We start from the raw sequence: 26,334 nt of genomic DNA on the forward strand, positions 1-26,334 counted from the left end.
AGAATACTGCAGCAGTGATCAAGAGGACATCTGCTGTTCTGGTAAGTTTTTACACAACTGTACTTCACTAATCTTTTAGGGGTTTTATATATATTTTTATAGTCTTGGTGGGACCATGATTTGATCACCATTAACCTTTGAAGAAGTTATTGGTGCCTTGTTGACAATTGTAGTTTACTATTCAACTTTACTTTCAGTATTTATACAGATGTGGAAGACTTGAAAGAACAAGAAATTGTCAGCAGAATAATGACTGCACTTCTAGAAAATTATGAGGAGAACTTTGAAAATGAAGAGGAAGAACTGTCATCTACAAATGATCTAAGCTCAGTAACTGAACAGGTAAACATGCGAGGGAGAGAGATTGATACCAAGTATCCCATTTTAAAATTACCAATAAAAGAAAATGTAGAATTCAACTTTTTGCCATGTCTTTGTATTCTGTGGGTTGGGGCAAAGCGTTATGGATGACTGCCACTTCAGCATTTTAGTAAGTGATATTTAGTGTCATTCTTGAATTATGCAGTAACTAGCTGCTTATAAGTGGTATTGTCAAGTAAGTATTACTAGAGTGTATGTAGATCTGTGCAATTTCACCATTTTTTGTGTATAGAAGTATAGTAGTTATTATTTTGGAGACATTAAACTGATTATATCCTTGCCAACAACCATTCTGCAGTGGTGCCAATGGTGTAGGTAGCTTTAGGCTTTCTCCTCCACCTTATTTTTGTTTGCCTTGAAGGGCAGAGATCATGTTTCATAAACTTAGAAATTTTGACACTAAATTTTGCCAATGCCTTGATAAGTTGAAATGGTTTTGAAGCTGATGGTCATAGTGGAACACTACTCAAGGTTAGTGGTTAATTTCTTGATTTTCCAAGATGTCTTAAATGAGTGCAAGTTGTGGTATTGTACTTTTCAAGCGAGTGCAGACGGCGGAATTGTACTTTTCAAGCGAGTGCAGACGGCGGCATTGTACTTTTCAAGCGAGTGCAGACGGCGGCATTGTACTTTTCAAGCGAGTGCAGACGGCGGCATTGTACTTTTCAAGCGAGTGCAGACGGCGGCATTGTACTTTTCAAGCGAGTGCAGACGGCGGCATTGTACTTTTCAGCGAGTGCAGGGGCGCATTGTACTTTTCAGCGAGTGCAGACGGCGGCATTGTACTTTTCAGCGAGTGCAGGCGGCGGCATTGTACTTTTCAGCGAGTGCAGACGGCGGCATTGTACTTTTCAGCGGTGCAGACGGCGGCATTGTACTTTTCAGCGAGTGCAGGCGGCGGCATTGTACTTTTCAGCGAGTGCAGACGGCGGCATTGTACTTTGCGAGTGCAGGCGGCGGCATTGTACTTTTCAGCGAGTGCAGGCGGCGGCATTGTACTTTTCAGCGGTGCAGGCGGCATTGTACTTTTCAAGCGAGTGCAGACGGCGGCATTGTACTTTTCAGCGAGTGCAGGCGGCGGCATTGTACTTTTCAGCGAGTGCAGACGGCGGCATTGTACTTTTCAAGCGGTGCAGGCGGCGGCATTGTACTTTTCAGCGGTGCAGACGGCGGCATTGTACTTTTCAGCGGAGTGCAGGCGGCATTGTACTTTTCAGCGAGTGCAGACGGCGGCATTGTACTTTTCTGCGAGTGCAGACGGCGGCATTGTACTTTTCAGCGAAGTGCAGGGCGGCATTGTACTTTTCAGCGAGTGCAGACGGCGGCATTGTACTTTTCAAGCGAGTGCAGACGGCGGCATTGTACTTTTCAAGCGAGTGCAGACGGCGGCATTGTACTTTTCAAGCGAGTGCAGACGGCGGCATTGTACTTTTCGCTTGAGTGCAGACGGCGGCATTGTACTTTTCAAGCGAGCGCAGACGGCGGCATTGTACTTTTCAAGCGAGCGCAGACGGCGGCATTGTACTTTTCAAGCGAGTGCAGACGGCGGCATTGTAATTATTTTTGCTTAGTTCCCATTGTAAAATTTTAAGCTTACACGTTGGCCATATCTCATTGGCCAGTCTTGGCATCTCATGCTTATTGAGAGCTGTACTCTCATCACTCTAATCCTTGGTTATTTTACTTGTTTGCTTTTTGTTGACTGTAGGTCTCCTAGCTGACATTACAGGTAAATGCCTCCTACTTTTGTGGAGTACATTTGTGATTACTGGGGCTTACATCGGAGGGTCTTCCTTGATGGGCCAGTCGAAGGAGTTTGGTTCATCTTCTCAAACAGTTGTAATTCTTCAAGGGGCTCATGTGATTCTCCACTTATCTTTTTTGTGCTGCTTTCAAAGTTGAATTTGATCCTGACTCTCCTCTGTAAAAGAAAATAAAAGTCCTTATTAGATGCCTAGAAACAAATACACTGCCCATCAAATTACCATCCAAATGCACATCAGCATTGCTTCTGCTGTCTTGTGGAGAAACAATGTTGAACATTTAGTGCCATGGGTATAAGTCTGTGACCCATAGATGAAGAGAGAAACACCTGTCCTATATTTACATATGTGTTCATTACTTAGTTATTTGGTTTCCATGTAAAAAAAAAATTTCAGCAGAGGCTCTGGAAGAAAATCTCCAAATTAGATTACATGAAAATTGCATTTGAATTGTGAGCACAACCTTGTATGTTACGTCAACACAAGCATGAGTGATAACATGAAAAAACAAGAGTAGGTTGGAAAAGAATACCTTTCCAGCATAGTTAAGAACATTACATAAAGTATTACATTGCATTGTGTAATACCTTGTGTATGTTAGATAATTTAATCTTAGAGCGAGAGGTACTGCGAAAACAGTAGATACAAATGTAAGTATTATTTATACTTTTTAAAGCTGAGATCTGACTGTGTAAACCTTGCCTCTAGATGATTGTCACTGTTGAAGTAACACCTCGACCCAATAATGGGGGAAAAAGGGTTGTGGATGAATGGGAATAAAATTTAGTACGTGCTATTAAGTTTAATAGAAGAATCCACAGAGGTTAAAGTATAACTAGACACACAGAATTGTGATTGTACAAGTGGCAGGTTTAGCGCAGGTGGGTAGAGAGGAGTTCAGGGGGAACGTGTATGTAGAGCCATCTACAGTTTTAAGAAGGGGAGAGAATAATGGGTGATATTAGGGACTGGAGAGAAAGAAATAGTACTATGAAAGAGAGTGGTACTAAAGTGGAAGGTGTAGAAGTGGCTTTAAAGTGAAGTGTATAGTTGAGGGTTGGTTTTGAAGTTGAGACATGGAGAGTGCAGAACAGGTAGCATTGCATGAGGATAAATGCAGCTTTAGGTGTGCTCTTTGATTATCGTGCCATCCTATATTTCAGCTGGAGCACAGTCAGAAAGAAAGAGACTAAAAACCTAGGGTGTTTGTCATACTAATCACTGCTGTAGAAGCCTTAACTGTAAGAGTTATATCCTGCGAAGGTTATAACAGCTGACCAGCTTCCAGAGTTTCAGAGCACATTCTACTCGCCCAAACTTTAAGGTAGGTTGAAATGCGCTGACTTGGCCTAAAGCCCCCCAGAGATTTTACTGTCACCAAAGCGAGCACTCCTTTGAGGCTTTCAAAGATTAGCTATCTACTTGTGATGTTCTTCTCCTGACTTGTAGGATTTCCTGCTGTGAAAGCCCTTGGACAGCCTGACTACCAGAGAAAACTTCCCCTCCAGGCTGGTGGATGCCCTGACCATCAGTATGCTCTGGTGTGAAAGGAGCCAGTCTGCATCATATCAGTCTTTTCTTGCCATCTGAGCCTAAAGCGGTGTTCGTGTGTTGGTTGGTCCACATCACAACATTTTCAGTGGGAGGCACAGGATTATCCCCAGTCCAGGAAGAGAGAGAGTTACTGGATTTACGTACAAGGGGATACCCCACCAGGAAAACGGAAATGGGATGCTCCTTCTGAAGTTTTCCCAGATCCTTTTCAGAGGAAGATTCAGACTTAGAGGAGTCTGGGTCTAATGAGGACCCCTCTTGTACATCCTGCAAGTCTGATTCAGAGGAGAACCTACCCACTGCGTCTCCCAAAGGATTTCACTTTTGGAGACATCCTCCATGCTATGAGAAGGACATAGCAAAGTCTGTGCAAACAGTGAAGGAATTCTTCCTAGGTTTAGTAGGAACTTTCCAACTAAACACTGGTCATTTCCCTCCCAGTCTGGGGGTAGACAGAGGAAACCACAGCAAGAAAAGACCCATATGCATTGGCAACAGCTGCAAAGAAGCAGGCAGTGGACCTCAGAGGCCCCCAGACAAAGGAGTTCTAGGTCCTAAGCCCATGCCAGAGAGCAGCTGTGACTCACCCACCTTCCCCCCACCCCCACCCCAAGACTAGGAGGAAGGCGGTCACTCTTCAAACAAAGCTCGACCCATATTATTTCAGACTACTTGGTTCTAGAGATTATTTCATATGGTTACAAACTTACCTTCAAAGAGTCTTTAAAATACTTGAGCTATCCAAATGTTCCACAAAATCAAAGGTCAGAGGTCCAGGCCCAAATTCAGATCTTGTGCTGTCAGGAAGCAGTGGAACCAGTTCCATATGATGATAAAGGAAAAAGTTTCTACTCCATGCTATTTCTGGTTCCCAGGAAGGAAGGCTATTGGCACCCAATCTTGGACCTGTCCAACGTCAACCAGTTTCTCCTGGTTCCACAGTTCAAAATGTTGACCCTTTGCTTCAGGGCAGGCTCCAGTCACTAACAATTTTCAGCTCTGCCCTTTGTGAAAACCCTTGGAGCGGTAGATGAGCCAAAGCGTCTAGCACCAGGACCGGGGGGAGGGGGTCTTAATATACCTGCACCTGGACGACTGCCTAAAACAGGCCGCAAACCTGTCAAACTCTTCAAGGACCTGAAACTCACCAAGTACACACTGTCCTCCGTGGGATTCATAATAAATCTCCAGAAGTCCAAAACTGCCCCAACCAAAAGTATAGTTTTGCTGGTGGCAGTCCTGGACTCTTCACTTCAAAAGGTCTTTCTCTCTCCAGACGGTCTCCTTTTTGACAAACTACTTCCAAAAAATCCCAGCCGACAAATTGCATCTCAGCTAGAGTTTCTCTGGGCACTAAGATATATGGCTTCATCTATCCTCATGGTTCCCCTGGCTAGGCTGCACCTGAGGAAACTTCAGTGGTACCTCAAAAATTTATGGTGCCAGCGCTCTGTCCTAAGGACTGAGATACAACTGATCCCTTGTCTAAAACAGGAGTTTGCATGGTGGGTACAGGCTTGTACCCAAAATCAGGGACTTCCCTCAGATTTCACTCCACAAGGCCAAACCCTAATCACGGGTGCCTCAGAGACAGCCTGGGGGGCTCACTTTCAACCCCTGCAGTCACAAGAGAAGTGGGAGGCTCAGTTCAGTGACTGACACTTCAGTTGGAAAGAACTTATGGCAGTGCAAAGAGGCCTGATAACCTTCAAAGAAAAATGGGAACCAGGGGTCCTATTAGTAAAAACAAGACAGTACCCACAGTCATGTGGTACATAAACAGGCAGGGAGGTGCACACACTTATCCCCTGTGCCACCTAGCAGTGCAAGTTTGGGAAAGGGCACACACACACTGTGCTTGCACTTCATGGCACAATACCTTCTCTTGGAGTTCAAAATCCTCTTACCGATCACCTCAGCAGAAATCTGATGGACCCCTGAGAATGGTATCTGTATTGGGAAATTTTTCTCAGCATAACTTGGAGATAGGGGTCCTACAGGTAGACCTCTTTGCCAAGAAGGACAACATTCACCTGAAAAACTTCTGTGTCATGATCACACAGAAATCTGCCTGGAAAATGGATGCTTTCTCCTTCCCATGAATTTGTCTCTATTTATGCGTCCCCCCTTTACCCATTCTGTATTGAGTACTTCTAAAGATAAGGGAAGAGGGTCCAAGGGCAATACTGATAGCACCAGACTGGCCCAGACAACACTGGTATCCTCTCCTCATCAAGCTTACCAATCAGAGCCCATGGCTGTTCTCATACGGTAGACCTCCTCACCCAAAATTAAGAGAAGGATTGTGCACCCCAACCTTCAGAATATCATCCTTTCAGCTTGGATAATTCCACAACATTACTCTAAGCAAGCAGGTGCAGGACATTCTTAGAGTCTAAAAGGCCTAGCACTAAAATGTCATACTCTGCCAAATAGAAAAGATTCTCTGTTTGGTGCTAGAAGCACCAACTCGATTCCAGTTCAGCACACATTTCTACCATCTTACAGTACCTGGCGAGTCTGGTGGATAAAGGCCATTCCTATTCCTCCATTAAAATTCATGCATATGCCATTTCAGCCCACATTCCTGCTCTTCCTCCAGTCTTTTCCCATCCCCATTTAAGACAATATCTTAGGGGAGTCATCCCATTAGACCTCTCAGGAGGAAACCCACTCCTCCATGGGACCTCAGTTTTATCGTAGAAAAACTGATTTTGCCCCCTTTCAAACTTGCAGATCTAATATATATATATATATATATATATATGTGTGTGTATATATATATATATATATGTGTGTGTATGTATATATATATATATATATATATATATATATATATATATATATATATACATATATATATAGATATATATATATATATATATATATATATATATATATATATATATATATATATATATATATATTTTTTTTTCCCTCTATTATACCTTCTAATTTTTTCAGCTGTGTTTGAATATCGTACACCTTAACTCTGATAATCTCCATTACCATTGTTGGTAACCCCCTCTCACACCTTTCTTACCATTTGTTGTAATTCTTAGTACACTTGGTAGATCCTTTCCTTCTTTTCTCTTGTACCTTTTTGGTATTTCTCCACTACCATTGTTGGTAGACCTTCCATCTGTCCTTGGTGTGTTTAGCTTGTTACTTTTAAACACCAATTCTTAAAATGGCAGAAAAGCATAAAGGCACTTCTGGATTTAAAAAGTACCAAGACTGAAAGAAAGATGCCCAGTTCGGACTGGCATCTTTTATGTGTTCATTGTCTAGGAGTTCCACATCTCGACTAAAATTGTGACATCTGCCAGGCCTTCAGTAACTGGGCCTTGGTCAAGCATCCAGAATAAGCTCATTTTGAAAGGCTTGTTGAAAACTACTTTTAGTGAAGCTTTGTCCAGTTCTGATTTCCCTCCAAAATCAGACAGTCTCAAAAAGAAGAGCCACTCAGTACCTGTGCCCCCATGGCATTGGTGGCACAAAAACATAAGACTACGATTCTGACCTTCTCCATGGAACTGAAAACCAAAGCTACAAATTCAAGAATCCTCAACACCGACTAGTATGGTGCCATCAGCACCTGCATCTTTAGTTTCCGGCTCGGTGCCAACTTCGGTGGCGCCTCAGCAGGCTCTTCCCATTCACTCTGTGCCAAAGCCAGATCCGAATCTTCTTCCCAGGATGAGGTATTCACCTTCTATTGACCCCTTTGTGGGCCAGTTGCCCAGTCCCTTTCTGGAATGACCCGAGTCATCTCCATGGTTATTTTTTTATTTTATTTATTTTTTATTTTATTTATTTTTTATTTAACATTTGATGTAATGGGATCCTATCTCGCCTACATTCATAACTGATGGGTTCGGAGCCGATCCATGGGCTGCCCCTTATCCCAGAATGCACCACGCCTGCTTCCCCAGAAGTTTCTAGCTTTTCAAACTAGACGTGGTCTCGACTTGGCTGGAGCCAAGTAGTGTTTTTGGTTATTTTTTTGGTCTTTTGACCTAGGGGTTTCTTCATAAATTTAACAAACAGCTGTTTTAACAGCTTTGTGTGTGTGTGTGTGTGTGTGTGTGTAAACTGTTTTTTTTTTTTTTTTGTGAGATTGGTATTTTTTCTCTGTTACCGGGCAAGGCCCGTTTGAGTTAGAGGGCCCTTGCCCTTATTTGTGTGGTTGCTGAAATTGTCTTACTGTACATTTTTCTACTTTAATACGTTAATTAGAGGGCTTCTGCCCATTTTTGGTGTGCTGTATCTCGGGTCAGTCCCGTTTTGAGTCGAAGGGCTCGTGTCCTACTTAAGGTCTCGTTGTGGTAAAACAGTGGTTTGACAGGATGTCTGAAGAACAGAAGTCTGGGTTTAAAAAGTGCACCAAGTGTAATTATAAAATGTCCATTACCGATAGCCATGCTGTATGTGTATATTGTTTAGGACCGAAACATTTGCAGGAAACATTTAGTGTGTGTCATGCTTTTTCCTCTAGGGTCCTTCAAGATTGTAAAAATAAATTGATCCTTAAGGGCCTCATTAAGCCCTCCTTTGAGGAAGCTTTGGCTTCTCCTTCCTCTCCAGCTTCAAAAAAGAAAAGGTCGCCGGCTCCGACCAGTCCGTCGGAGCTGACATCGGGATACACAGTCAACATGCAAAAGTCAAGACTAGTACCATCCCGAAGGATAACATTCTTGGGTGCAGAACTGGATACATCAAGTCAGATGGCTTTTCTGACAGAAGAAAAACAAAAGCAACTACCAGCCTACTTCATGACATTAACAACACAAACTCGGCTTACTGCAAGGAAAATCCTGCAAGCCCTGGGCTACATGGCATCATGCATAATACTGGTTCCACATGCCAGGCTGCATATGAGAAAGCTACAATGGTACCTAAGGAATGTATGGTCTCAACACAAGCACAGTCTAGAAGCCCAGATTCCAATAATTCCATGCCTGAAGCAAGAATTCCTGTGGTGGGCTCAGGCCTGTCAGTGGAACAGAGGCTTGCCTTTCCACAAACCTCATCCAAGCCAGACCATCACCACGGACGCCTCAGATCTAGGATGGGGGGCACACATGGTGGACAAGTGTATTCAAGGCCTATGGACCCAAGACCAGCTGAATCTACACATAAATCTAAAGGAGATGCTGGCAGTGAAGCATGCGATCCAGGCATTCAGACCACTCCTTCAACAGGGTCATCTACTGATAAGGACCGACAATACCACAGTCATGTGGTACATCAACAAACAGGGAGGTACACATTCATATCCTCTATGCCGGATGGCAATGGACCTGTGGAATGTGGCCCTGAATCTCAACATTCAACTTCAGGCCAGATTTGTACCAGGAAAAGAAAATTCTCTAGCAGACACCTTAAGCAGAACTACCACGGATGCTCACGAATGGATGCTGCATCCAGATATCTTCAAAGCTATAACAAAGAAATGGGGACTACCAGAGATAGACCTGTTCGCCTCCCCACATAACCACCAATTCCCACTTGCTTGGAGGGTGGACTCCCCTTCCTTCAGCTGGAAAAACCTGACAGCATATGCATTTCCACCTCTTCCCTTGATGTACAAAGTACTACTGAAGATCAGAGAGGATCAGCCAAGGGTAATCCTGATAGCTCCAGACTGGCCGAGGCAACATTGGTACCTGCTACTGAGAAGCATGTTTCGGATACACGCATGGCCTCTACCTCTATGTCCCTTACTTCTAACACAGGACAACTACAAGATCCTACATCCAAACTTGAAAACACTGCAGCTAGCTGCTTGGAATATTGCATAAAACGAAATAACCCAGGTTTATCCCAGAGGGTTAAGGACATTATCCTGGAGGCACGCTGACCTTCCACAAGGAAGACTTATTCAGCCAAGTGGAAAAGATACCTCATTTGGAGTGCAGCAAAGGGAGAAAATGTCTCATTGGTAAACATAGCACACATCCTGGAATATTTAGCAGAACTGTTCCACAATGGCCTGTCTTACTCCTCCATTAAGATTCGTGCATCAGCAATTTCAGCAGAATACAATATGGATCCTCCTGTCTTCTCTCATCCTCTGCTCAGGCAGTTCTTGAGAGGAATTAAAAATGTAAAACCTCCAAGGAAACCACCTTTACCTACATGGGATCTCAACTTTGTGCTGGAAAAGTTAACACTTCCTCCTTTTGAACCAGCAGCAACAGCAGAATTACAGTTCTTGTCTTGGAAAACTGCTTTCCTGCTAGCAATCACTTCAGCAAGAAGGGTATCTGAGTTACAGGCATTAATGGCAGTACAACCCTTCCTTATCTTCCATCAGGACAGAGTCTCTCTGAGAACTAACCCTACCTTTATGCCAAAAGTGGTCTCCAGAGTATCTTTGAACCAAGCGATTCATTTACCTACATTCTTCCCCAACCCACAGAACAGGGGGGAAAGACTACTACATACCTTGGATGTGCACAGACACTTACGCTACTATCTGGACAGAACTAAGACCAGCAGAAAAACTGACCAGCTTCTGGTAGCATATGCAACAGGAATGCAAGGAAAAGCAATTTCAAAACAGACCATCTCAAAATGGATAGGACATTGCATTTGATTTTGCTACTCTTTTCATGGAAAGTCAAGTCCTGAAAATATCAGACCTCATTCCACAAGAGCTACAGCCACCACTACAGCTTTCCTACGAGGAGTGGCTACCAAAGACATTTTAGAAGCTGCTACTTGGAGCTCCGTGCATACATTTGCCAAGCATTATAATCTCCCCTTATATTCTAGATCCCGAGCAGGTTTTGCAACTGCTGTTTTGCAAGGGATCTTAACTATACACCATCTTTATCTTAGTGCCTCCTCCCCCAGTTTGGCTATGGTATTCTACCCATATGTTAGGACTGCAGATGCATCCTTGAAGGACATAGTACAGTTTTGTACCTACCATAAATGTAGATGTCCGATAGGTATGCATCGGCAGTCAGGATTACCCACCCTCCTTCCCCTCTGTGGTACGCCTAGGGTATTTACCCCTCTTTTAGCTAGCTGGGGGGGAATCTATTATGGTGTATTTGTTTGTATATATATATTTATATTCTTATATTGTTTGCTCTCTACTGTTTGGAATTATTTGCATTTATCCAAATTTAGCCTTCCTAGAAGGCACCTGGCATCTGGGGCAAGAAACACTGAGGAAAATGGCGTTGGCTGATGCCTTTATACCCTATAAACAGCAGCTATGACGTCGGGTGAAGTGCGACATCAGCCGAGGCCAGACCCAGACTTTGGAATCCGGCCGACCGAAGGGCTGCCTGAGGCAGGACAACCCATATGTTAGGACTGCAGATGCATACCTATCGGACATCTACATTTATGGTAGGTACAAAACTGTACTATTGGCTTCCTTTTTTTTTGGAGGATAGCATTTTGGTTCTTTTAGGGATAGCACGATCCATGCACTTTTGTAAGTGCTTATAAAGTGCATTTGTGTAGGATTCAGCAGTCGTACCTCTATTGTCCGTCTGCATGGGTGTTGTGAAGTTTGCCACTTCTGTCTTAAGCGTGAAGTTGGCTTTGGAGAAATTTTTTATGGTGGTTTCTCTAATGGGGGGGGGGCAGGATGGTGGATGTCTAGGGTGATTAGCTTGAGGTCGGATCTGACCAACGAGGAATTGACCTCTGGTGTGGAACAATGGTCACCCATGTTGGTAATGACCAGGTCTAGGATATTGCTGCCCCCGGTTTGAGGTGTGGATAAGTTGATCCAAGGCGTTGGAATTAATGAATTCCAGAAAACGTTGAGCAGAAGAGTTGTACATGAGTAGTTTTCCCAGTTAATGGTGGGGTAGTTGAAATCACCTATTATTAGGGTGTTGGGTTGTATCCTAATATTTTCCAGTGTATCAAGAAATGAGGAGTGGGAATCCTGGAGCATGGTGGGGGATCTGTAGCAAGTCACAATTTGGATTGCGGTCTTGCCCAGAGTTAGTTGCACTTGGATAATCTCGGATGCATTATGCTGAGCAACTAGCCTGGAGGTGTGGATATCCCTAATGTATATGGACACGCCTCCACCTTTAGTGTTTTTGTTCAGGTTAGGTGTCCGAAAGGTGTGGTATGAATTTATAGCCTGGTAATGCAGGGGTGCTCTCTGGAGCCTTGAACCAGGTCTCAGTCACTACACAGATGTCTATGATTTCCATTTTAAGGAGTGCCTCGAGTGAATGCATTTTGAGGTTTAGACTTCTATCATTGAGTTGCATTACCCTCAGATTTTGCTTGCTTGTACCTGATGTTCTTCGTGTTTCACTGTTGCAGTTCTCACATTTGGGTTATCTGCTTGCAGTAGCCCTCAGTCGGCCTGATTATCAAAGTCTTGGGTCCTGCGTCGGTTGCTGTCTCATCTTCCGTGATGTCGGTAATCGGGTATAAAGCATGCAGCCGATGCCATTACATCAGTCTTTCTTGCCGTGTGGTACCCGAAGCAGAAGCAGTTCGCAAGTGATGGTCGGCAGAGTCCTGAAATTTTCGTTTTAGAGTTTCAGAACTGAAGTCTTCAGCTAATGCTTAGTACCCCGTTGGGGAAACTTTTTCTTGTTCTAAACCGATGTCAGTAAAAGTCAATAATTGTATTTCTTGTGGAAAGCAAATACCTCATAAAAATGTCTATTCGTACTGTATTCCTTGCATAGGCGCTGACCACGATGTACCTCACTGTCAGTTTTGGGCCTTATTTAAGCAACAAACTATTTGTCGTCGGTATATTTATGCTTCTAAATATTTTGGTGCTCGATTTAATTATCCAAATATGTCTTCGGTAAGCCATCAGACTACCGACATTCTGAAAAAATGCAAAGATAAAGACAGAGACAGGCCGCCTAGGTCCAAAGCTGCCGGCGACACTTCTCCTAAGCCAGTCGCCAGTTTGCCGGTACTCAGTGAGACACTTTCGCAGCCCCTGACACCTGCAGCTTCAGATTCCCGGACCTGTATTGAGACCCATTTGGAGTCCGGTATGCCGCAAGATGCTTCAACCATGGAACCTGCAGATGTCTCTACTTTGGATGCGTCTGGAGCCGCTGTGCAGGCAATGGTTTCTGAGGGTGTATTCAGGCCTACTGACTTGCGTATTAAACCGACGCCATCTTCTTCTTCAAGGTGTAAATCTCGAACCATGACTAGAAAACCTACGCCCAGACCGCATGGTCACTCCTCAAAAACAAATAGCTGAAGACCTTATTACTTTAATCAGGGGAAGCCAACCTTCCCCCTCTGAGACCTAGGACTGAATTTGTTTGATACTTCTGACCAGGATTCTGAAATTTGTTTCCTCTGATGACCAGGATTTACTGTTATCTACCTATGAGGATTCTGATGCAGAGGACTCTATTCCCTCTGCTCCCCTACCTCCCGAGGATTTCTCTTTTGGTGAAACCTTGCATACTCTTAAGGAGCATTTTTGTTAGGAAAGCCAGGATTACTCTGATTCTAAAAAGAAGTTAGGGATTTCTTACTCCTGCCCCAGCACAGGCCTTTAGCTATCCCTCCTGTACTGGACATTGTGGATGATGCCTTTTCGGAATCTAGCTTGGCCCCTGACTCTCTACCTTCTTTTCCCAGAAAACCTGATAGACATTACAGGGTTTCTGACTCTCAAGTTCCTTTTTAAAAATCCCACTGCGGCTCCTGAGACTATTTCTCAGGAACCCAAGGGCATTAAGGCTACTATTGCCAAAAATCCTACCCCCTCTGATAGAGACTCCAGAGCGCTGGATAGATGGGGTAAGAAGGTATACACTTCTGCAACCTTGGCCATCGGGGCCTTAAACTTATATGTTAAAAGTATCAGCAGCATATTATTGGACTGCTTAAACAGGAAATGATGTTGATTCCTGATTTTTCTGAAAATAAAGATTTACAGGGTTTAATGCAATCTGCTGAACAGGTTGGAAAACATACTTTGCAATGTGGTTTTGATTCACTAGAGGCATCTTGCAGGGCTGCTGTCACTAGGACTCTACTTAGGAGGCATGCTTGGCTTAAGGACCAGTCCTTGCCAGATCATATTAAAGCTAAATTACTGGATGCTCCCTTAAATCAGGGCTGCCTGTTTGTCACCAAAGCAGTAGTAGTTCTTAAAAAGATGGAGGGAAAAGATAAAATCTATGCAAACAGTTAAAAGATTTCCTGCAAGTACAGCCTCCAAGATTTAGTAGGCATTGGCCCTCTAAGAACTGGTCCTTACCTGCCTCTTCCAGTCCTTCTCAGTCCAAACCCAGATCCGGCAGAACACCCAGGTTTCAGTCCCAGGCTACGCACAGGACTAAGCAGTGAGGGGCTCCCACTTCCAAATCAGGGAGTAGTAAGACTCCCTGTGGTAAATAGTCTCAATTACTTAACTTTAAAACTTCCAAGCACTTCTCAACTGACTGCTCCTTTAGGGGAAAGATTGCTCTGCAGGCAAAAAACTGGGAACTCATTACCCAGGACAAATGGGTTTTAAATATAGTTTCCCAAGGATACACATTTCACTTCCACATGTTGCCAACCCCAAACGTTTGGCCAGATCTACCCCCAAATCAGTGGGCAGAGGCTCAAAAGCAAGTACTCTCTCAAGTATAAAGGCTATTCAAACTGTACCAGAAGAAGAAAGGGACAAGGTTTTTACTCAAGACTCTTTCTGGTACCCAGAAAAGACAACTCATGGCATCCTATCCTGGACCTATCTACCTTAAACACCTTTTTGGCGATTCCAAAATTCAAGATGCTAACTCTTCACCAGTTGCTTCCTATGCTAGGCAGAGATGCCTGGTTGGCAACACTCGATTTTAAAGGAAGCCTACCTGCATATGACAATCAGGGAATCTTGCAGAAGATACCTACGCTTCAAAGCAGGCTACTTGCACTATCAGTTCTCTGCACTGCCCTTTGGCTTATCTACTGCGCCCAGGGTATTCACATAGTGCCTAGCTCCAGTCATTGCATTTTGCAGGCAAATAAATATTCAAATATATCCATACCTGGACGATATTCTAATTCAGGCAGAAAGCCAGGACATACTTTTGAATCATCTGACATTTGTAAAAAAAAGGTGCTAACTTGTCTATGGTACACCATAAACGAAAATAAATCTCATCTGGTACCCTGTCAACAAATTATATTCCTGGGAGCAAGCTCGAATACAATTTCCCAGATGGCTTTCCTCATGCCAGAGAAACAAATTCATTTGACAACTTGCTTCAAACTAATGGCCACAAAAACCCTGGCAAGGCAAATACTGCAAGCCTTTGGGGTTCATGGCCTCCTGCATTCTAATTCCATATGCAAGATTGCATATGTGGAAACTACAGTGGTATCTAAAAAGTCTTATGGTGTCAACATTCTCAGGACCTAGAAGCAATGATTCCTATCATACCTTGCCTGCGGTTAGAGTTCCTTTGGTGAGCAGAGTCCTGCCACCAAAACAAGGGACTGCCATTCACTCTACTCCCTGCCGCCCAAACCCTAACCGATGCATCAGACTATGCATGGGAGGGAGGCTCACCTGGCAGGGAAGTGTGTTAAGGGCAAATGGAACCCAAGTCAAATGCACCTACATGTCAGTCAAAAAGAAATGTTAGCTGTACAGGATGCTCTGACAGCCTTCAAGGACCACATTCTTCCAGGTCAATTAATGGTAAAGACGGACAACACCACTGTTATGTGGTACATAAACAAGTAGGGGGGGGCAGCCATTCTTACTCCCTCTACATACTAGCCATGGCTCTCTGGAACACAGCCTTGAACTACCAAGTGCATCTACAGGCTGAATTCCTGCCAGGAAAACTAAATACACTGGCAGACAAACCAAGCAGAAATCTCATGGACCCACACGAGTGGAAAGTGGAACCAAAGACTTTCAACATGTTGACAAACAAATGGGGGAGCCCAGACATAGACATGTTTGCCTCCCCCCAGAACTACCAATTGGGCAGATTCTGCACAAGGACTCCCTACAAACAAGCTTGGAAAGTGGATGCTCTGTTCTTCAGCTGGAAAATCCTATCAGTTTATGCCTTTAATCCTCTGCCTCTCCAACCCAAGGTACTGCTAAAGATCAAACAGGACAAACCAAGGAAGGACGATACTGATTGCACTAGACTGGCAACGCCAACACTAGTACCCCTTCTTGCGCAGTGTCACTGCTGGCTCCATGGCACCTGCCTCAGACCCCTACCCTGTTGTCTCAACAGGAGAACTGGATTTTGCACCCTCAGCTACAAACCCTGAAACTGGCAGCTAATTACCTAATCGGCCAAAAACTTACGACCACCCAGGAGAGCCCAAACTCCAGCCTGGGACCTCAACTTTGTATTGGAGAAACTCACTCTTCCTCCTTTTTAGCCAGCTGCCAAGTGCAAATTTAAAATTCCTTTTTTGGAAACACAGCCTTCCTTTTAGCAATCACGTCAGCTAGAAGGGTATCTGAATTACAGGCCCTTATGGCAGTGGAGCTTTTCATCATCTTTCATGTGGATAGAGTTTCACTCAGGAGCAATCCCTCTTTCATGCCCAAGGTGGTATCCACTGTGGCTCTTAATCAGTCCATTCATTTGCCTACCTTATTTTCTAATCCACAGAAGAAAGGGGAACGGATACTGCAGTCCTTAGATGTGCACAAACAACTTAGATTTTACTTGAACATGACTAAACCTCAAAGGAAATTTGAACAACTGCTGGTTTCATTCGCTGCAGGGGCAGAGGGAAAGGCTATTTCAAAGTAAACCATTTCTAAATGGATAGGCCATTGCATTCTTTTCTGCTATAAGCACCATGAAAAACCTGTCCTACAGGGGATTATACCCCATTCAACCAGAGCTGCATTTACCTCTACATCCTTTCTCAGAGGTGTACCTACCAGGGACATCTAGAAGCTGCTACCTGGAGTTCGGTACATACTTTTCACCAAGCATTACCATTTACCAGTTTTCTCTAAAAGAGCTGACTTTGCCACTGCAGTCTTGCAGGGCCTTATAGCTGGTCCTAATGCTAATTGCCTCCTCCCATTCTTTGCTTTGGGAATGTACCCAAATGCTGACTGCAACAGTGAAACACAAAGAACATAGTACAGTTGTGTACACTTACCATAAATGTAGATGTTCGAGTGTATTCACTGTTTCAGTCCTGGTTACCCTCCCTCCAGCCCCCTGACTTATTTTGGCTATACCTTTACTCTCCTTTACTATGCTTAAAAGCTTTTTGGTTTATTTGCTTTTTTGTTATTGGTTTAACCTTGTATGTATATATTTAATTGCTTCCCATTAGGGGGGCACCTGTCATCTGGGGCAAGAAAAAGTGATGTAATGTTGTCGGCTGCATGCTTTATACCCCTGACTACCTGACATCACGGAAGATGACAGCAACTGATGCAGGACCCAAGACTTTGATAATCAGGCCGACTGAGGGCTACTGCAAGCAGATAACCCAAATGTGATGACTGCAACAGTGAATACACTCTAAAATCTACATTTACGGTAAATGTACACAACTGTACTTTTCAGTGGTGAATTTGTCATTTGAACCTTGCCTAAAAAAGGCACTATAGGGGTGGCAAGAGCTTTAGCCAGTATCTGGAATCTCAAGGGCGACAGGTGCAGGCCATCTCTGGCAAAGCATCATGGTCTGTCGAACATGTTATCCCAGGCAGACAGATGCTGGATCCTCTTAGAATGACATCAGAAGCTTAGCCAAATCATTTTGTCCTTATACTGTGGTATCATTCTGGGTTGATGACAGGATTGCTACTTGGTGCTAGGGTCATAACTGCCTGGGCTACAAGATCGGAGAGCTCTTTTGTGTCTCTCTTCATGCAGTCCAGGGAGGTACATCTCAGGTCATTCACGCCAACATGGACAATGACAGTCTTATTTGTACTTGTGGAGTGACCTGAGTGCGTGCGTTATGTGGTGGGTCCTGGCCCCCAGCAGGCAGCTGACAGTAACTTTCTCCTTTTTAGTCTGGTGAGTGGAACATCTGTTTGCCTGACTGTAGAGTCACCTATGGCTAGATTGCTGGGTACGTACCTAAAGGTCATTGTGGAGACTGAGACTAACCCCACTGTTGGCAAATTTAGTTTCTGTGCGCAGCTGTCTAGCATTTTATGCTCGCTGAAAACTAACTTTGCTAATTTGAATTTTCTCCAAAATAAAAATAGAAGAAATGTGATATGCCAAATATTTCTGCTATGGAAATGAATAGAGCAGAGACACCAGCGTTTATAAAAGTGCAGTTTATTATGAAAAAGCAAATATTTAAAAAAATATTCAACTCTCAGTCCCCCAGTAGCATGATACTGGAAACAGTCTGTAGATCAATTTCCAACCTCACTTCTTCTTTTACTGTGGATGATGTCTTTTCCCAGAGCCACTGCTGTGGTCACAGAGCATCCTTCACAAAAACCCAGTAATCTGCTTTTGTCGGCCTTTTTTTCCAGCCTTAATTGCTTAATTCTGATGTGTTCTCCCATATTCCAAAAAAGAAAAAATAAGACCAACAAACAAGGCAGTAAAAGCAAAAGATTTTAATATATGTCGACAAAATACGTTTTAAAATACAGTAAGCGCTTTCGTGGGGTTACCAGTTCATCAGACCATACAAAAGGAGGAATAAAATATTCAATAAATAGTATAAACAGTCAGTATAATTAAAACTAATCAATTAATAATTCATTTAAAACCATTATATCCATCTCTCCTTAAGAAGAGGTTTTAAAGGGACATTGCTTATTCAGTCCTGGCTTCCTATGTGCTTGCAGCACTATAATCCATTTAATTTCAGCTTTCACAAAACTGTTGATTTAATGTGATCCTATCTTGCCTACATTCATTACTGACTGGTTCAGAGCAGAGAGTCTGCTCTGACACGGCCACTATAACTAGCACAAAGTCTCTCATTGGCTGAGCTAACCCTGTATCCCAGGATGCATCACGCCCAAACCCCCAGATCTCGTTTGCCGCTCCTGGAGTAATGACGTGGTCTCGACTTGGCTGTGGCTAAGTACCCTCTCTTTTGTTTTTTGAACTATAGCTTCGAGTTTATTATACCAAAAAAGCTATTCTAATAGCTACGTTGTCTGTTGTATCCATTGTTGTGACTGATTGCGTTTGTTGTTGGTAATCCTTCTGTTTGGCGGGCTAGGCCCGTTTTAGTTAGAGGGCCTTTGCCCTATCTTGTGTTACTGTTCCAGCGTTTAAGTTAGAGCCCTTTCCTCCCTCCCTACCTTGTGTTGAGTGTGCTTGTGATTATTGTGTAAATTTGAAATATTGTTGCTGCTTGTGGATTGTGTTCCTTATGTCGGGCAAGGAACCAAAAGAACATAAGCCATCTGGCTTTAAAAAATGCGCCAAATGTGCATACAAGATGTCGCTGACTGATGGCCACGCCATCTGTGTATATTGTCTCGGTGCCATACACTTGCAGGAATCCTGCAGTGTGTGTCATGCTTTCTCTGCCAGAGTTTTACAGGAGAGAAAAAGTAAACTTATCCTCAAGGGTTTGATTAAACCCTCCTTTGAGGAAACTTTGGCGTCCTCTCCTCCCTCTGAGAAATCCAGGTCCAAGTCTAAAATGAAGTCTCCGGCTCCAACTAGTTCATCGGAGCCTCGGGAGAAAAGGTCTAAAACTACATCTCCTTCCTCAGCTCCACTGGTCTTGGAGCCGCAAGAAGTATTGTCTGTTGCGGGGTTGGCTTCTTCGACTCCACGGTCGTCGGCACTGAAGGAGGTTGCGGTGGTTCTCGAGCCTGCTTCTGCTCCGATCCTTTTGGAGCCGATTCAGAGCCGTTCCCCCAGTCTTGCCTCTGTTCCAGCTGAGAAGGTTTCTCGACCACCGTCTGTTTCCTCCAAGTCCTCCAGGCTCTCTGATTCGGATGTCGATAGGGTGGTCCAGAGGCTCCTCCAGTCGCCAGTGTTAACTAAATTATTTTCGGCTCCAGCCCAGTCGGCTCCGGAGCCAGCTACTATATTGGTTCCGTTTCTTCCTCCTCCGACAACCTCTGTGTCGTCGGAGCGGGAGTCTGCCGAATCGAGTGAAGTCTCTGGGTCGGCTCCGAATCCTCCTGCGAGTCTTTCGGATCCAACATCGGCTCCAACCTTTTCCATGCCTACTACAGGTTTCGGTACTCTGGTGTCCTCAGTCGAACCCGAGGAGGATACATCGGGGCTTCAGACTGCGGCTCAGAGTCTTCCCCTTGGTGCTTCAGCTAGGGGTACCCCGACTCTGGTCATGGTCTCGGAGGTGGGTTTTTCGTCCGATTCTGGTGGACCTGCCTTCGAGGCTATGAGGAGCGTGCTAGCCAAGTCCATAGTGACTTCACCTGAATCAGCAACTCCTTCCCTAGACACTGCGACTAGAGCTTCTGGTGCCCCCCTATCTCTGGACAGCAGAGCTCCAAGGCCTGAGGATACCTCCATGTGTGGTCCCCTACTTTCTGAGGGCCCTTCAGAATCTGTGCCTGAAGAGCCTCCCAGGAAGAAGTTGTTTAAGAGGAAGCACGTAGACTCCCCAGATGAGTCTGTCACCTCTGACACCGACCTCGATGATGCAGAAGGGTCCCCGAAGTCGTCCTCGGATGATGTCTCATTCTCTGATATCCTGGAGATCTTGAGACAGCGGGGCGACTGGCCATCCAAAAACCCTTCTGAGGAGAAGTCGGTCTTCCTCAAGGCCTTCGGAGCCCAGCCTTCCGCCTCCTGGGTGTTTCCACCCTTCGATGAATTATTGGATCTTATTTGTCAAAGGGTGTGGGAACACCCTGACTCTGTGGAGCCAGTTCCTAGCAGCCCCAATAAGTTCTTATCTGCGCCTCCCGGAAAATAATTTTTGACCAAGGGAGTACCTGTGGATGCTATGGTGGTGGCGTCTGCCACCCAGCAGGATGTGGCAGAGGCTTCTACTTCCATCCATCCTCCTAATAAGGAGTCTAGGAGTATGGATAGGTATGGGAAGCGTACCCTGTCTTCAGCGACTTTACATTGCGGTCGCTGAATTACTTGTGTCATTTTACGCGGCTCCAAAAGGGTCTCATAAAGGAGTTGAGAGATACCCTGTCGGGTAACTTGCCTGAGGCGTTGGCCCAGTCTAACACCCAACTGTCTACCCTTTCTTCCATCGTCAACTCGTCCATGAGGCTCATATCTTATGCAGCCGAGGGGGCGGGTAGAGCAGCGAGTTCGGGCGTAGCCCTTAAGAGGCAAGCTTGGATGCGCTTGTCATTTTGCAGAGGCTTTCAAGTCTTCTTTCACGGACGCCCCATTCGACGGGTCCTCCCTTTTTGGACCCAAAGTGAAAGACACCCTCACTAGATGTGAGCAGGAGGGTAAGACTTTGTCTGCCGCTGGGGCCCGTTTTTCGCTTCCCAGTAGACCTTATCCCAAGGCTCAGAGGGGAGGGAAAAATGTGGTTCAGAAAGTCTCAAAAGTCTTCCCCTGCCCATCAAAGTGACCCCCCCCTTCTAGGGGCAGAGGAGGGGGGAATTTTAATGGAAGGCGTTGCCCTAGAGGCAGTGGAGGCCCTTGCAATACAGGAGACCATGAGTCCTTTTGTGGTTCCTCCTACCAACGTCCCTGAGGGATTACTCGACTGTGCGTCTCCGGTGCCAGTCGGGGGTCACTTTTCGGAGCATCTTCAGGCCTGGGAATCCATCACTCAGGATCGATGGATGCTTCGTATCATCACCGGAGGTTGCACCTTTCCCTTTTTTCGTCCCCCCCCCCCCCCATGCCGTCAAGAAATATCCTGGACGTTACACCCAGTCAATGGGATCAGGCAGCAATAGAGGTTTCAAAGCTGCTAGAAAAAGGAGTCATCCAACCAGTCCCCGCAGACCAGATCGGATTAGGATCTTACTCAATGTTATTTTTGGTGCCAAAAAGAACAGGGGACTTGAGACCCATTCTGGATCTCAGCCGTCTAAACCGCTTTGTAAAGAAGTCCAAGTTCCAAATGGTCACTTTGCAATCCATTTTCCCATTGCTGGAAAAAGGAGTATGGATGTGCTCCCTCGATCTCAAGGATGCCTATTATCACATCAAGATGAACAAGGCTTCCAGGAATCATTTACGCTTGCGGCTGGGAGCCAGTCATTTTCAATTCCGGACTCTGCCCTTTGGTCTCACCACAGCCCCCAGGGTGTTCACCAAGTGTCTGGCAGTGGTGACAGCTCACCTGAGATGTCTAGGATTCCAGGTGTTTCCTTATCTAGATGACTGGCTCCTCACCACCCCCACCAGGCATCTACTTGTTCAAGCCACGAGAGCTACTGTCAAATTGGGCCATCTTCTAGGGATTTCGTTCAACTGGGCAAAGTCTGTATTGCTGCCATCACAGCGTGTTGCCTTTATCGGCGCAGAGCTAGACTCTGTAGAGATGAGAGCTTTTCTACCGACAGAGAGAATAAAAGTGTTACAGGCCCAAGTCTTGGCTTTACTACCCCGGGGAAAAGCCCAAGCCAGGATGGTTCTTCAGTTGTTGGGATCAATGGCGGCTACCATTCTCTTAGTTCCGCTAGCCAGGTTACACATGCGAATACTTCAATGGCTCCTTTCGGCCCAGTGGTCATATCAGGAACGCCCCTTGTCCCATCCGATTCTCATCACTGAGAGATGCTGGCAGGATCTGCGTTGGTGGCTTCTCTCATCCAATCTGGATCAAGGGAGACCCTTGAGCCCCCCGTCCCCTATTGCCACCTTAACCACGGACGCCTCCCAGATAGGGTGGGGGGGCATTATCTGGGCGAGACTATCCAAGGTACGTGGCAAGACCACGAGGTTCACTTGCATATCAATGTTCTAGAGATGAGAGCGGTGCTTCTAGCATTGCAGGCACTTCACAGCTCTCTTCCCAGGGGAACTATTGTGATTCTTTCCGACAGTATGTCGGTTGTCTGGTATCTGAACAAGCAGGGAGGAACCAAGTCCTACCCCCTTTGCAGAGAGGCCATGAGAGTGTGGAATTGGGCGATAGCTTCCCAGCGCTTTCTAGTGGCAATGCACATTCCGGGGAAGTCCAATGTGATAACAGACAGGCTGAGCTGAGCTATTCTGATGCCTCACGAGTGGTCCCTGAATGACAGAGTGGCTGCGCAGATCTTCTCCAAGTGGGGCCTTTCCTGCTGCGACCTCTTTGCCAGCCCCCTGAATGCAAAGTGCAGCAATTTTTTCACTCTGATCCCTCACAGGGGGAGTCACCCAGGGATGCTCTAGTCCACAATTGGCCCTCCGGTCTGCTCTGCGCTTCCCGCCGGTCCCTCTTCTACCCAGAGTGATTCAGAAGGCTACCTGCTTGGGAATCAAAATGATTTTGATCGCACCACACTGGCCCCGTCAAGTTTGGTTCCCCTTCCTTCGGAGGTATGCGGTGGATGGTCCTTGGATTCTGGACCCAGCTGCAGACCTATTGACTCATCAGTCAGGGCAGCTCCATCCATCCCTACGAACACTCAAGCTCGCTGCCTGGCTCCTCCACTTCCGACCTTAGTCAGACAGCATATTTTTACCCTGAAAGTAGTACATATTCTGTCTTCCTCCCACAAGTCTTCTACTAGGAAAATATACTCTAGTAAATGGAAGAGATTTGCAATGTGGGCTCAGCAACGTGATCTTGACCCCCTTATAGCCCCGGTGTCGGCCGTGTTAGATTTCTTAGCTACACTCTTTAGACAAGGCTTGGCTGCCTCCACTCTAAAGGTTCATTTGGCAGCAATCTCCAATTATCATGTTGCACATGAGCCTTCTCTCATGGGGTCATAAGCTGTGTAAAGCCTTTCTGAAAGGAGCCTGGTTGCTGTGCCCTCCGGGTTCGCAACCTGTCTTGCCATGGGATTTAGATGTGATGCTCAGAGCTTTGACATATTCTCCCTTTGAGCCGGCAGCCTCCTGCGAATTGAAATTTCTGTCATGGAAGACTGCCTTCTTGGTAGCCATAACTTCAGCCAGAAGAGTATCTGAGCTTCAAGCCCTTTCTGTTAAACCTCCTTATTTAATTTTTCATAAGGACAGAGTATCTCTACGACTTGATCCTTCTTTTCTCCCTAAGGTCTCTTATGCCCTTTGTCTATTGAGCTTCCGGTCTTTTTCCCAAGTTTTTTCCAACAAAGCGGAATACAAATTTCACCAGTTGGATGTGCATAGACAACTGAGGTTTTATTTAAATAGGACACAACAGGAGAAGAAATCAGATCAGTTGTTCGTGTCCTTTTCGGACAATAGAATTGGCAGATCTGTAACTAAGGGCACTATAGCTAAGTGGATTAGAGACTGCATCTCATTTATTTATGCATTAGCGGGTAAGGATCTTCCCTTTCCAGTTAAGGCGCATTCTACCAGGGCTATGTCAACTTCAGTGGCCTTTCATGCTAGACTATCCATAGATGAGATATGTGCAGCGGCTACTTGGACTTCTCCACATACCTTTATTTCTCATTACAAACTGGACGTGGCCTCTAGAGGTCAGACTTCCTTTGGTTCCACAGTGCTCAGGAGTGTTTTCCAGTGAGCCTCCTGGTATTTAGGTGCTAGGGACACTGTCCCGTTAGTAATGAATGTAGGCGAGATAGGATCACATTACATCTTTTAGTTATGTACTTACCATAACAATAGATGTCCTTCATGAATGCAACTGCAGTCCTGACATATGGGTTGTCCTGCCTCAGGCAGCCCTTCGGTCGGCCCGATTCCAAAGTCTGGGTCTGGCGTCGGCTGATGTCGCCTCCTCCCCGACGTCAGAGCGGCTGGGTATAAAGGCATCTGCCGACGCCATCTTCTTCAGTCTTTCTTGCTGCGCGGTGCCCGAAGCAGAAGCAGTTCGCAAGTGCCGGTCGGTCAGCTCCTGTGTTTTCAGTTACCGAAGTCCTCTAAAAGCTAAGTACCCCATTGGGGAACATTTTTTCTTGCCACAGCCGATGTCAGAAAAAATTGAAAAAGTTAATTGTTTGTCTTGTGGTAAACAAATACCTCATAAGGGCTTCCATTCTTACTGCCTTCCTTGCCTGGGCCCAGACCACGACGTCTCGGCCTGTGCTGCCTGTGCTTGCTTTAATAAGCGCACACTCAGGCGCCGGGCAGAATTTGCCGAAGACTTTTTTGGCGAATCTTACGCTTATATCATGCCGTCGGAACAACCGACAGCACATATTACCAAAAAACGCAAGGACCGGGACAGACATCCTTGGCCTGCGTCGTCCACCGATACCACGCCTAAGCCCTCCGCGAGTGCATCGGTCCCTTCGGAAGCGGTAATTCATCCGCTCCAGGCTGACGACACCGCTTTAACGCGTACTTCGGTCCCGGAGATTTCCCCGGTGCCAGTTGTTGATTTTCCTCCCGAAACCGAAGCTCTAGATTTACCTGACACCATTCCTGTGGACAAAGTTACCCCTGCACGTGGGGCATCTAGGCCTCCGGTCTCCATGTCCATCAAGGCCTTCGCACGTGCTAAGGCTGCCAGCCAGGCCAAGGCCCATCCTAAATCTTCTTCCCAGGGCCCCTCTTCTGATAAACAGATCATGACTCTAGCTGCAGATCTAATCTCTCTTATCAGGGGTTCTCAGTCTCATCCTGACAGAGGTTCTCAGCCGCCTGCAGATAAAAGGCCTAGAACTGAGCAGACAGAAACCCTCTCTTCAGATGAAGCCTCTGGGGATTCAGAGCACTCGGATACCAAAGAAGAATTCTTCCAGGCCTACGAGGACTCTGATGCTGAGGAATCAATTCCTTCTGCCTCTCCTCCAGAGGATATTTCTTTTGGTGAAGTTCTCCACTCCATGAGAGAACATTTTCAGTGGCAGGGTCAGGAATTTTCTGACTCCAGGAAAAGGCTACGTACCTTCCTTAAGTTACCCCAGCACAGACCTTTAGCTATCCCTCCAGTGTTGGATGCCCTGGATGATGTATACTCAAGACTCCAGTGCTTCCCCTGATTCTCTCCCTCCTGCTTCTGTCAAGCCAGACAGATATTACAGGGTTCCTGAAACTCATAAGCATCTCTTTAAGGCCCACTCTGTGGATCTAGAAACTATTTCACAGGGCCCCAAAGGAGTGGCTACTTCCTCGGCCAAAAACCCTCTGCCCGCTGACAGGGAAGCTAGGTCCCTGGAGAGATGGGGCAAAAAAGTTTATACCTCTTCCACCCTTGCCATGAGGTCGCTCAACTGTCTTTTTCATATGTTTCAGTACCAGGATTACTTAATGGATGATTTGCAGAAAACGCTAGCCTCTCCTGAGCCTATAGATAGAAAGGCATTGCAGGATTTGGTTCATAACACTCAGCAGGTTAGCAATCATTTTCTTCAGTGTGGTTATGATGCATTGGAAGCTTCATGTAGGGCAGCTATGACAGGGGCCGTTATACGTAGACATGTGTGGTTGAAAGAACAGCCACTGCCAGACCATGTTAAAGTAAAGCTCCTGGATGCACCTCTGGAAAAACAGAAGCTTTTTGGTGCTAATGCACAGGATGTGTTGAAGTCTATTGAGGAAAAGGCAAAATCAGTACAGACAGTCAAGGATTTCCTCCAGGTTCAGCCACCCAGATTCAACAGGAATTGGCCTTCAAAGAATTGGTCCTTTCCAGACTCTGACAAGTTTCAAAGGGGAAAAAACAGGCGTGC

General features: G+C 45.5%; 1 protein-coding gene across 1 annotated transcript in view; it reads left to right on the forward strand.

Annotated features, from left to right (window-relative positions):
* The window catches only part of FAM13B (family with sequence similarity 13 member B), a 2,585,606-nt gene that overhangs the window by 534,752 nt on the left and 2,024,520 nt on the right, over positions 1-26,334 (forward strand). Inside the window, exon 6 of the mRNA XM_044069837.1 lies at positions 198-342. Within this exon, the coding sequence (XP_043925772.1) occupies positions 198-342 (145 nt within the window). The remainder of the gene's footprint in view (positions 1-197; positions 343-26,334) is intronic.

This window comes from Protopterus annectens, chromosome 4.part0 (assembly GCF_019279795.1).
Source record: "Protopterus annectens isolate FY-2018-M chromosome 4.part0, PAN1.0, whole genome shotgun sequence".
Lineage (NCBI taxonomy): Eukaryota > Metazoa > Chordata > Ceratodontiformes > Protopteridae > Protopterus > Protopterus annectens.